The sequence below is a fragment of the Poecile atricapillus genome, chromosome 3 (genome assembly GCF_030490865.1).
Source record: "Poecile atricapillus isolate bPoeAtr1 chromosome 3, bPoeAtr1.hap1, whole genome shotgun sequence".
NCBI lineage: Eukaryota > Metazoa > Chordata > Aves > Passeriformes > Paridae > Poecile > Poecile atricapillus.
In genome coordinates, this window is record NC_081251.1 from 101,772,952 (window position 1) to 101,786,439 (window position 13,488).

Genomic DNA, 13,488 nt, shown 5'->3' on the forward strand with positions numbered 1-13,488 from the left:
CAGCACACAGCAGTTGGATTTCTTTTCATTAGTGCCAGAATGCAAATAATTGCAGTCTGAGCCTGCTGATATTAAGCCCAGACTTACAGGATGCCACTGAATCACAGAAGTTGTAATTCATCTGACAAGGCATCCCCAAAGCTGTCTTTAGGGCAGAAAAAAAGGGGTAGTTCTGTGATGTTATATTCTATTATTTTTCTTTTAGTCTTAATCTTTACTTTTAAAACAAAGCAGCTTAAGAAATCTGTTGGGTTTTTTTCCCCTTATAAAAAATTACAAATTTAGTTCCCATTTATTCAAACTCTCAATAACCCAGGGCTAGAGCAGACTCATACGGGGAAAGTATCCAACCATTAAACAAAACTCAAACAAAACCCCCATTTAAGTAACACTAGACAAAGCTTGCATCTAAGTTGAAGAAATGTTTTGTTCCTTCTGTGTGAAGTAACACAATCTCTGGAGTAGCCTGAAAAAGGTTAAAGGGAGAAGAAGGAATGGCAGCTGAAGGAACTGATTTCTTTAAAACAGGCATTGTTTAACTAGTATGTACGTTACTAGAGAATCAAGCTTTACTGTTTAATACACATAATCAGACATTCATAAGTAACAAATAATGCTTAACTAAACCAGACATAATAAAATACAACTGGTTTTCCTTCAACTAATTGTAACCAGCACTTCAATTTTTCTATTGTACTGGCATCTTGAGCAGCACATCTAGTATTTCCCAAGATAATGAGGAATAGCTTTTCACTTACCACAAAATTGGATCATTAGCCAGCTCACTGAAGCGTTTACACACACAAGCTGCTCTACAGAGATCCTGCTCCAGCAGGTAGGAGAAGATCTTTAGAACCACTTCATCTGGCAACTTCTCCTGAAGATATTGTTCTGCAGGTGCTGCTATTAAACAGTAATCAATAAAAGGTTATTGATGTACTTAGTGAACTCAAATTCTGACTGCAAAAGATTACCAACTTGTCACTTGAAAGATTCCTATTTAAAATGCCAATTATCTCAAGGCAGACTTTTTTTAAAGCTTGTTTCTTCTAAAACAAAAGGCAAAAAATCTGACAGAAGTCACAGATTTCAAGTCCTCTTTCCAAACTTCTTATTTCACCTTTTCTATTGGAGGAATCATTCTGCAAACAAGTGCAGATGTAAAGCAGGCTACTGTGCATGTTCCAGAAATGCTGGCCTCTCAATGCTATATTAGCTTCATTGTAGTTCAATTAACCCACATTATCCATACAATAATAATAATGCAGTCCCAAAGCCAAAATGTCTGCAAATGTTTTCAAACACAAAAGAATTTAATCAGAAATAGGCACTGTCTGGAAAACCTACTAGGAAGACTTCCTTGTTCTCCCACGATGAACACTTTAGAGAAAGAGGACATCTGGGATGTAGGAAACCAAGAGCCATCAATAATTCCCAAGTCTCCTCCTTCCACTTATTCCCATTTATGTTCTTCCTTTTAAAATGAAAAATCTAAACCAGAAGAAGTAGTCTTGCCAGATGCATTTCTTCAGAGAGGCTGGAGAAAGTTGTATTCCCATGTCATTGTGCGGAGACAGGAGTGCACTTTGTTAAACCCCTGCTCATGGGCACATGGACACTCCACACACAACAGTTCCTTTGGGAAAGCCCTGCCTGCAGTTGGCATTCTCACCAGACCCTCCTGGGGCAGGAATCCTCAAAGCAGGCGTGTTCTGCTTGCAAAGCTCACTTGTTTGGCTAATGCCTTCAGGATCCTTTCAATGATCCTAAAGGCACAACCACACAGAGCAGCTCCCTAAAGTTTAGAGGATCCGTATGCAAGGAATTAAAAGTTTGTGTCTGCTAAATTCACAGCACAATTATATCCATGTAATGCCCCTCACATTATTTTTTGTCTTAGAACATCTAAGCCTAAGGAGCGGCAGGACTGTCATTTTGGCTACTACAAGAAGCTTCCTGAAGTGACCTTAAGAAAAATTACTGACTAAATATGAGGGAATAACGTTCTGAAAAACAGAATCCATGTGAGATTTCACATATAAACAAAACAAAATAAACAAACAGCCCCAGGATTCCCCTGGGCAAGGCAGCACACAGAAATGTGTTATTTCCAGCTGTAAGATGGAGAAGACAGGAGCTGCAGTCACCAAACCGTGGCTTTTTTATCCCTTCTTAAACTGGGGTCTACAGACCAGATCACCAGAACCTGTGTACTGTGACAGAAGTGATTACACCTGTTTTTCCAGGGTGTCATGCTTACATCTCTAACCAGACCAGGTAGTAGAGATTCTGAAATACGCCTGAGATTGCAGCACATTCCCTGCATCTGTTCCTTATTGTGCCACCATAAGAATGTCCCCTTAGTGATTCCCGAATACCAATTTCATCTCAGATGCCATAGGGATATTTATGCAGTTGACAACTCACAGCAGTATCACAGTTTACAGCTATAAACTATAGGTACATGCCACTTCAACCAACAAAAATCTATGCTGTGCCAAAGTGGCAAGTGCCATCATTCCACATGGCCACAGCTATTTGCTCCCACAGTATCCTATCCTCCTCCAGATTTTTTTTATGATCAGCTCCTTGCAGTAGTCCACTGCAAGCTACAGAATTGCTAGCATGGGACACAACAGAAGAAACAGGAATGAATGCCCAGAAGTTGGCCAAGACAGTTCTCCTCTGCAACAGCATTATTAATGGCAGATTACAAAATTATTTTTATTCAAGAAAAAAAACCAAAACAAACCAAACCAAAACCTTATGAGCCAGGCTGAAGCCAGTAACTTGGTAAAACTTAGGAAATGCAAGTAGTCTGGAAAGGCCTTCTGCTCAAGAGACACCTGGGGAGCCTGAAGTCTGAAGAGCTTAACAGCAGCATGTAAGGGAAACATGGTTGGGCATCACCAAAATATGTTACATGCACTATCAATGCTGGTTTTTAAAAAGGTTTTTTTCTGCTAGAGACATAAAGGGTCCTCCCTGTGTCAAACAGGCAGGAGCAGTTCGTTCTACAGTCCTAATTACTCTTGAAATGCATCACAGGGTAATTGGACATTGCTTCTGAATTAATCTTTTTCTGGTAGCTTTCCAGTTAGATGTAGTCTTCTACTGTCTTACTGAAAGCTGAAACATTATACTGCAGATGCAAAACAGTAAATCCTCCCAAGTTTTCCATGGCCTCTCTTCTCCTTTTAACACACAAATCCCTAAGGCATACAATTTAAGCAGTTACTTCCATAAACAACCTGCAGGGTTTTTTCTTCCTTTATCTATATTAGGACCTTGAATAATTTTTTATTGAATGAGGAAGCTTGCTGATATAGTGCCTTCCCACTGCTCCGAAGTTCACTCTCCTGTTGTCCTCCCTAGGCTCGATTTCAAAATTAAAATTGAAATCCAGATGTGCTTCCTTACTGCAGGCGACAAGGACTAACTTTGAGAAAGTGTCAAAACACTTGAAATAAAAATAATAAAAATTTAAAAGCCTCGATTAACCTTCTTGCCCCTGCAATTTTTCAAGTTGTATGTATTTACTTGGAAACTTAGACACTGTTTTCAAAATGAAGATGATGATTTTACAGGTGTTTGCTATCCTTACCCAGCTTTATTCAAAATCCTGTAGAAGTGAGCAATTTAATTTAAATTGCCCTTCTGCTAAATTAAGCAGAGATTGATTTAAGATTTCTCCACTCAAATCACTGATATAGTGATAACCAGGTGAAATTCTCCAGTATAATTTGAAAAAGGTAATTTGCTTCTAAATGTGAAGACTTCTCTGTATCCAAGAGAGACCTACATGCTTTTGTTCTATAAATCCACACGTCACATCTTGGATGTCTTTCAGTAATGTGTCAAAGCAAGGATGTAATCAATGTGTTCTTCCTCTCAGTTTACAAAAATGAGCCAAAACAGTTTTAAAAGGCTTGTCTGGCCACCAAATCAGAAGCATTTATATGCTCCTACTCTTGACAGTTTCATACCTATTGATGACATGAAGGTAATATACAAAATGCATACTCATATTAAAAGAAACCCAACCAGTTTTCCAAATAAGTGTCAAAATCAGACAAGAATAAAAATAAAAATGAAGTGTGAGAGGTCATCACCAATCCTAATGTAATCTGACAGTTGAACTACTCATGATTTAGTAAGAGTTAATATACTGCACATCTGAAAGTCAGAAACACAGCTAGTTATGTCATTCAGTTTCCACAGGATATGCATGAAGCTAATTCAGTTTCAGTTTTGATCACTTAGCTGATAGGGACTAGCAAAGTAATACCAAGACAAAGAGCAGGGAAAGCTGCCTGAAAGTGAATTCCCTTCTTTGTACAAAGACAAAGAATGCCATGCCAAGAATCCAAAATTGTAAATTGTCTTATATGGTTGCCTTTTTTGTCCATTTTAGTGGAGAAGATGGAGGCAAATAGCTTTTGCTCCATAAGGACGTATTTAGTAAAAATCTTTTCTTGTTAAGAAACAGAAATATGTCAGAAACATAGCATGTATTGTTCTTGGGAAAGTATCTTAGGAAATCATCTTAAGAAATCAATAGGGAAAAAAAAAATCAATTTAAAAAGTCAGTAAATTCTGTAAACTTATGCATGTTCCTAGTGTACAGAACAATCAGTGAGTGAGCCAGTAACCTCGAGTCTCAGTATGTACTGCAAATCCATAGTTCAGTGAAAACAGAAATTTAAAACAGCAACACTCCCAGCAGAACTAACTGAAATCTGTATTAAAATACACCTTTTTCCAACTCCTGGCTCTACTCCAGTTGGAAACTCTAGTTGACTGGCATTTTTCCTTTCAACTTAGTTGAATTTTCCTCCACTCAGAGTCTGTACAACCAGGAATGGTTTTCAACCAAGAAATTTTCCTGTACTTTTAGTCCCACATGCCTTCATTTTGCCTACAGTTCTAAAATAAACACCTGTACATCTCAGATGACAATGCACAGTAACCACTCATGGCAATCCAAAGTCTTAAATTCAATCACAACAGCTATCATTACCTATGCCAACAAAAATTGTGAGGTGAAGAGGACTGTGTTAAAATAAATCTCACAAGAATCAATAGTCATACAAATTTAGAGGAACCTCTTAGAAACTCAACAGGGAGAATAAAAAATAACTGTCACCCATAGTGGGAAAGAGATTAATAAAAAATGGTTTGAGGAGGACATGCCTTTCTTACATTGCAAAGTGGTTTGAACACAATCTTAAAAGTAAAATTGTAAAATCACTGTTTACAATTCCTCTGTTAATTCCATGCTAGAGAAGCCTCCCGTACTTTCCCCACATGAGCTCAAGAATCTAACAAATGGAATGCGCAGTGAAAGCATGGAGAATTCCTCTGGAAATCAGTGTCATTCATGTTGGAAAGTTACACATTTTCACTAAAGAAAGGAGGAGACTAAAAGCACAATGACGAACACAGCAAAAAAGTGAATGAAATGGAAGTAAAACTAAGAACTGTCAAGAGAAACAGAGTCTGTGACGAGACAACTCTACAGAAGGCTCCAGAGAACAATCAGGAAATGAATCAATACAAAATTACATACGCTTATGTCCAACTGGTTCTGGCTATTTCAAGAATATATATCTGAAGTTAAATGGTTCCTAAACAGCTGCTGAGATTAAGCATTTATCAAAGAGGGAGAAAATAAAATGAAGGGGGAAAAGAGATCTAAAAAGACAAAAACTATGCTAAAGAGAAAATGAGAAGCTGGAAAGAGCAGACCTCCACAGAAGCAATGAAAACAAACCCAAAGCCTTGTGCCAGCTGCTCAGTTTTAATTCACAATATTAAGGGAGATGTGGACTAAAAGAAAAAAAAAAAACAGAAGCAAGAAAAGTAGGAGAAACCACATCGATGGGAGCTGGCAAGCGTTGGTGTTGATTTTCCAGGCAAAAGTGACAGCAGATCTCCTGAAATTGAAGAGTGTGTCAGGAGACAAAAAAGAACAGAAGCAGAGAGATTGAAAAACTACACAGAAAACAGAACAAGCAGGGGGTGTGTGCAAAGAGCTATGTACATTATGTATGCAGATATATGTTTTTTTTTATTTACAAACACACCAAGTCTCTCCCTTCTCTCCACAATGAAGTGCTATGATAACATATCCAAACTACCCCTAAAAATGCAATAGAACAATGTCATCAATATGAGAAATGGCAATTAAGCATTGCAGTATTATTGCTCCTAACAGTAGCTTAGATACAACTACACAGCACTATGAGAATAAAAAAAACCTAAAACACGCCTGCAGTGAAGCAGACAGAACAAAGGATCACATTCTGAAAATTCCAATTAAAATCATGCTACCAAATTTCAAGTCCAGAACAAGCTTTTAGGTTTGTTTTGGTATTTTTTCCCCACTGATGTTTCTTAGTTGGAGAACACACAGAAAAATACTCTGGGGACAATGTGTGTGGGAGAATGTGTGACGTTAAAATGTCTACTCCTTCGCCCCTTTTTTTGTACAAAAGTTATTACCTGATAAATCCTGGGATTTCCCAGATACTCTAGCACGTTTTGCTCGGTGACCAAAGTTTTCAGTAGCTGAAGTAGAAGCACCCTTTAATGAAACCAGAATAAATTCAGGCATTAGAAAACTTAAGAAAAATACTAACTAGTTTCATATTCTTGAAACAGTAAAACTTCCTTTACAATTAAAACCAAAGAAATTACCTCCATACTGCTCTTTGTAGGGCAAGCTGTTCTTTTAGGTAAAAGAGTTTTTCTGCGAAGTTGGTATGGACTGTTTTGTGCACCAGGACCTGATTCTTCTGCAACCATATCTGCAGGCACATCATCATCTGCAAACAAAAAAAAATTGGTAATTGGAATTGCAGTTTTGCTTTGTAACAGGAAAATGCTACAGAAATTTTCAGGTATGTACATAGTCAGGGTAGGGAGGAAGTGCTGGAGAACAGAGAACTTCTATTTAGAAAAAAAAAAAAATCAGAATATCACAACATACAAATCTAAGTTCCTTCATGTGTACTTTCTCCATACATACACAGGATCTACACCAAAAGCAGCTTAAGAAAAAACAAACAATCAAAAACCCTAGGTTTTCGGTTTCTCTGCAAGCATTTAATCCACTATGCTAATTCAATCACCTCATCACTTCAAATTTTTTACCTAACACTTATCAGCAGAATGAGGAACACTGAAGTGTCAATTATTAACTAAATGATATCAAGAAATCCTTCAGTAAACATAGCACTTAGTACAAAACTCAAGACTGAGTTTTCCTCAAACATTTTGGGAATACCTCAGGCCAGCACACAAAACCTTCTAAAATGGAAGTAGCTTTCAATACACATACATTCTCTTCACCTAAATTACACTTGAAAAAGTAAGAGCATATTTTCTCCCTGCCCTTTAAAAAAGAAGTGCAGAAAGTGTCATGAGTATAATTTTAAAGGTTTTGATTCATTAGTTTCAATTTTCCCTGTTCATATATTTATGGAACATACTTGAAATAAGCAAGAAGTAATTACTCATCACTTCATGCCCTATAACTAACATTACATTATAAAGTTGCAAGAATTTTAAAAAGGCCAGAACAAAAAGCATCTAGAAAATAAATTAAAACCAGCTCCACTTAAGAAAAAGGTATACTTTCTGCAGATGCCTAACTGCAAGAAAACAATTTTGCATTTCCTTTTCATTTTAATTGCCTTTTTCTTCTTAAACTGGGCAGAGTGTGATGTGCAAATAATAGCCATAAAAACAATGCCACAGAGCCAGCAGTTTTTCTGAATATATTAGGTTGAAGAGATGAATGTTAAGAAAAAAATACCCACAAAAAAGAACTCAATGCGCCACCAATAAAACTCCCCTAGTCTTCCAATACTACAGTAGTATTGGAAAAAAACCACAAAGCAATAAAATTCTGAAGAGACTCACTTGCATTTCAGTATCTTAAATTCATGATTTTCCTTAGGGCTTCTGGTTTGGGTTTTTTTTTTTGACATAAATTACAAAACATCATGGTTATACTGGATTACACATACCATGCAGCCTGAGCTGGTACATCAGTAAAAAAAAACAAACCAAAACCCCAAACTATTTTCCCCTTCCTTAGCAGATATTTATAAACTGCAACCTTGCCATGTACCATTAGAAAACACAACACTGCCACAACATTCAAATACCCGACAGATGTGCGAAGATGAAGTTCACTGGTGATGCGTACACGGCCACACAGGCTCGTCAGAGCAATAGAGGAGAGCTTCATCAGCTCATTAATCCACCTGAAAATCAACCTGCAAGTACCTCAGTGATCAGCCTTCAGCCAGCCCAGCAGCTGGTCCAGCTCAGCACAGCCACAAGACCATGTGACTGGGAAGAACCACCAACAGCACAGGTTTTTAAGGACAGAAGTGAACTGTGAAATTTCAATCAAGACCCATCACTTTTAAAAAGAGAGCCACCTTAAAAACTTCACCTAGAAGTTGGTTCACACACCTTGCCTGCTACTCACATCTGACCACTTCACTACCTAGGAAGGGTAAGTATTTATGAATTATGCAAAAAGCCTAAAGGACACTGAGAGATGAACTACAGTAAATTTTCCTGTGAAGGCAGGTCTGGCCCAGCATGGGGATCACAGCCTGTTGGAGGTCAGCAATCTCAGAGCAGACTCAATGCATACTCATGGTTCAGTCACTTGGATTTACCCATTTCTTTGCATCTCTGATCAAAAACACCCTCTCAATTTAACAAGGTAGGCAGAAGACAGAAGCTGCTACAGGAGAGCTCACAGCCATCCCTGGCACACCAGAGCAGAAAAGCAGCCGTGGGTGTGAAGCAGACCCTGCCAGGATGAATTTAGGCACCATCAGCCCCAAGGTTCTCCACAGCAAAACACCCAAATGTACTCCGACACTGCAGCAGGGATCGATTTTGCAGCCCTTGTTTCTATATTAGATTTGATACAGTACCGATGATTACTCTTGCTAATTTCCCCCAGAAGCTACCTGGGGACTTGGAGCATGGTGTCTCAAGCCGCCCACTGCTCCCCTATTTTGCACAGAAGACACAAGATCACAGAACAGCTGGGCTTTCCCTCCATTCTGGATGGTCAGTACCACAGTTCAAAACTGCCACAGGAAACACAGCAACACCACAGTAAGTAAAGATAACAGCAGGAAAAAAATATAGATCTCTCAGTAGGTGATGGAACCTCTATCAGGTCTTCAGAAGAACACCCATGGGGGCCACAAAGGACAGAACATATTGCTGCTGGAAAGAGACAGCAGAAGCATGTGGGGTAAAATGGAAGGGAAGGTCAGTTTGGCTGATACACTGAAGGACTGGCTAAGCAGAAGAGAAATACATTCATTTTCTTGCAGTGTGTTTAGGAAAATGGCAGGAGTCCCACTAAAAGATCACTTTTCTAGCACAGATGACAATAAGGGATATGTACACACTCACAGCAACTATCAGAAGAATTAAAATCTTCCTTTCTCCATCTGAACACCACCAAGGAAGATGAAGGAAGGGTACCATGATGCCTCTCACATAAGCAGTTTTTGTCACACTTCTGAGGGGCATATGCACAGATTTCTGACACTTCAGGATTAACAACTGATCCTATTTTTCCACAGATGCAGCCGTTGTAGTTACTGCCAAGTGAAAGAGTACCAGGAAACCTGAAGGTCAAGCGATCTCTTAGAGCAGTAGCCTTGGTTTTAGCCTTCCAGATGCTCCTGGTAAGCCCTGAACAATCTAAAGCAGCTACACTGGGAGCCTTCAGAGAGATGCTGCTCACAAAGTAATACTTCAACACTGCACACTGCCTTTCCCTGAGCAAGAAACTCTTAAACCAGACTCCAAGAGCTCTATTTTGAAAATCCTTCCCTAAAAAACACTTCAACATACACTTGCTTTAGAGCAGAAATATCTGTTTTAAAATACAGAAGCTCAGTGCCTCCAAAATATTTTGGAAAACCCCATTTTAAAGTGTAACAGTGTCAGGCAGTAACATACATAAAAACCATTATAATCACATTTGTTGATGATAGAAGCATAAAAGTCAATAAACAAATTTGGATGAGTGCATGTGTAATATTAATATCATCATACAAACACCTGCTGAAATGACTGCCAGATGCTGTCACAGTTTTAACCAAGTCATTATGTTTGCAGTTTTTAAGAGATTAAATTAAGCTGAGTCTGCTCTCAAATAAAAATATTTACCCGAATATTTTACGCCAATTATACTGTACAGTAAGATAAAATAATTTCAAATAAAATCATGTTTACTGAACTTTGTGACTCTGAGAGGTCAAAACCTAAATTTAAATTAAGAATTATCTCATCTGATAGTTCAAAATTACTCATGAACCTGAACTGTAATACTATAAGCTTTAAGACCCACAAAAGACCAAAAAGGACAAATACTTCCAGGAGTAAAAGAGTAAGAAAAATCTGCCATTCTGGCAACTGCTGTTAAGAGTGTTTTGCATTTCCACAGATGCTGTGGAAGTGAATACATTAAAATAAAGAAAAAAAAGAATTATACAATTGACTTCTTTTGTTCCATGAAGACATAAGTTACAAAGAACTGACAAAGTGTTGTCAAGAGCTATTTATTTAAAAATATACACACCTAGGTCATTTCTAGAGAAAATTTATCATGTCCAGGACATCTTTTCCAAAACATGTGCACACGGCTTCATTTCTACCTTAAATGCATTCAGGTAATATTTCCAAAAAGCATCATAAATATAAATGACGACTGTACAGTTGATAAATTCTTTAAAATAAAAAGAAAAAAAAGCTTTAAATTCCCCCAATAGACTCATCATAAAAAAAGAAAAAAGGGAGAGAGGGTCCCAAGGAAGGCAGTTCATATGCTAATCTGTAGGGTTTGATCACTTAAGTTTTCACTCTGCAACATCACATTTTTGTGATGGTTTTCTCTACCTTCCCCAAATGGGGCAGAAGGAGCAAAATCAACCAAAGAAAGATTTGTAACCAAAAGAAGCAGAGTCCTGGGGGTGACACAGCACTGAAATTGCTCCTGCAGGCTGGGGGAAGAAAGCAGTGAAGAACATAACCAACCAGTTTTAAGACAGGAAAATCCGTATCAAATTGAGAGTAGATCTAAAAGAGCAGCTCTGAAAAATAAAGTTAATCCATCCTGAACCTATCTGAATTAAGCCATGGTTTGTCTTGCCCATCAAACATATTTTAACAGGAAGAGTTAATTAAACACTGCTTTAAGTAGAACCAGTACAACTTTAGAACTAAATAATAAACTATTGAAACAAACAAACAAAAAATCCAACACTGTCCATCTTCGTAACTAGAAGAAAACATGAATTAAGCAACTAAAATGTTAACTGATACAGCTCATTTGCTCTGGATTGAGCTCATCTTGCCATATAACTGCCAAAACCCATATCAAGCATCTTGCCAGCCTGTGAGATGACAGCTCAACTACTTGATTGGATCCACTTCTGGATTAGAACAAAATTCCAACAGTGAAGAGAGGATGACACAAGTTTAAGGGAGTAGAGAGGAAGGTACTCCCAAGAGAGCTAACAATGAAGGTAATTAACTTATAGAACAGAAATACAAGGCAGATCTGTATTTGCACTTACAGCAACATCTCTGCAACAAACTGCAGACCCAAAAAACAAGCAGAACACACCCACTCAAAATTTTTCTTTAAGGAGCAAGTCTCTGGCGTGAGCTGTTAAATAAATGCATGTATCAGTAGTGTGACTGACACTCATCCTGTGTCCTTGAAAACATTCCTAACAAGTGGCTGACATCTGAAAGCAGATACAGTACCAAAACATGAAAGATACTCAATATAGAATTTGCACATACTGCTCTGTATCTCAGAGCAAAGGTTTCTCACACCAGTAGAGGCTTACCCATTGATTCCAGGCAGCATTTAAGGATTAGTTTAAATTATGGGTGGCTTAAGGTTGCTTTTGAAATGGAGACCATTTTCTTTTGAGAGCTATCTGAGGACCTCTCTGAAGAGAAAAAAAACCACTAGCTTAGGAATACCACACCCAAAAAAGCAAGTGAAACCCAGAAACCCCCACCCAAAGCAAACAAAAATCCTCCAAAACTGAAAAAGATGACATGCAAAGTTCACAGAGCTCAGATCCAACATGTCCTTAAGGCAGGAGCATTGTGGTGATCATTTACCACTTCACTACAGTGGACTTGGGGGAAAAAAAAAAAGTCCATAAAAACTACAGCTACTCCATTTTATGTTGAATGCTAAAAACATGGTATTAAAATATGGATCTGCAAACTCATTTGCTACTAACATCAAAGATACTAAAAAATACTGTGATACATTTTTTAATTATTATAGAAAGAAACCCTGCAGTATTTTCAAGCGTTATCCAGAGCAACTCAGCTCACAGAAAAGTAAAATCTAAAAGGTAGTAATTTTGTGTAAGGTTCTGATGGCACTGGTCAACAAGAAGGATTAAGCTCTGACTAGAGACGAAGCTGTCTGGAACTGGAAGAGACCCTGCAAGACAAAGATTCTGAGCCAGAACTGCTACTCACAGTAGCAGGCTCTCAGATTGGAAAGGGGAGAGACCTAACATTAAAAATGTATGCTTTCGTAAAGACTATGGAAAGATCAGACTTCCTGAACACCATATGGAATAAAGAGATTCTGCCTTCTGGGAAGCAACAACCAGACACAAAAACCATTACTGACTACTAGGATATTTTAAATATACACACAATTTCTTATTGACAATAAACCAAAGACATACAAAAATATGCAAAGCACACTGTAGCTTGTAACAGTTTATAAAATAAACAGAAATTGTGTGAAGACTTTAAAATTTTCCTGTATGAATTTATTTCTTAAATTGAATGAGAGGAGAAAAATTATGCTTAAAGTCAAGTACTTGTATATAGCGAAATTTAAGAAACACACACACACCACACCACCTTCCACCCAAAGAATCAAACAAGCACCTTTTTTGCATTTAAACTTTAAGCTTTTAAACATCAATACCCAAAATAAGACATCTTATTACTCTCTCTGGAAATAGGTCGTGCAGTCATGATGACCTAAAAAGAGTAAGAATAGATCAGACGCTCAAATTCTATCTGTGTTTATCCAGAAGCTCATGTTATTTTGCAACATATTTAGAAGTCTTTCCTACAAGAAGAAAAGCAACTACTTCTAGCTACACAGAGAGTTTCTTTAAGTTATTTCTTAATGTCATTCTCAGATAAAAATTAATTTCTGTGAAATCTTAAGAATCGGATCTTTTCTTCTCCTCAGCACATTGTGATGCCCACTACGACAACCTTCACACAGGTCACTCAAACCAGACAGAGAGACAACACCCCCTCACAGGTCTGCAAGGTCAGCCAGCACCCCCAAAATGCTGCATAGGAAAACATGGCTTACGCAGCAAGGCAAAAACTTAAGTTCTTAGAGCTGGCACAAAACAGACTAATAGAAAAGGA

At 37.9% G+C, this 13,488-nt stretch overlaps 1 protein-coding gene across 2 annotated transcripts in view; it reads right to left on the reverse strand.

The window, feature by feature from the left end:
* Window positions 1-13,488, reverse strand: part of FBXO11 (F-box protein 11) — a 70,257-nt gene that overhangs the window by 28,896 nt on the left and 27,873 nt on the right. The window contains exons 2-4 of one of the 2 annotated variants that reach the window (XM_058834192.1): window positions 6,700-6,827; window positions 6,505-6,586; window positions 759-900 (exon numbers count right to left, since the gene is read on the reverse strand). In XM_058834192.1, coding sequence (XP_058690175.1) covers window positions 759-900; window positions 6,505-6,586; window positions 6,700-6,827 — 352 coding nt within the window. Of the gene's footprint in view, window positions 1-758; window positions 904-6,504; window positions 6,587-6,699; window positions 6,828-13,488 lie in introns of both variants that reach the window. The other variant, XM_058834191.1, reaches the window with a different exon arrangement.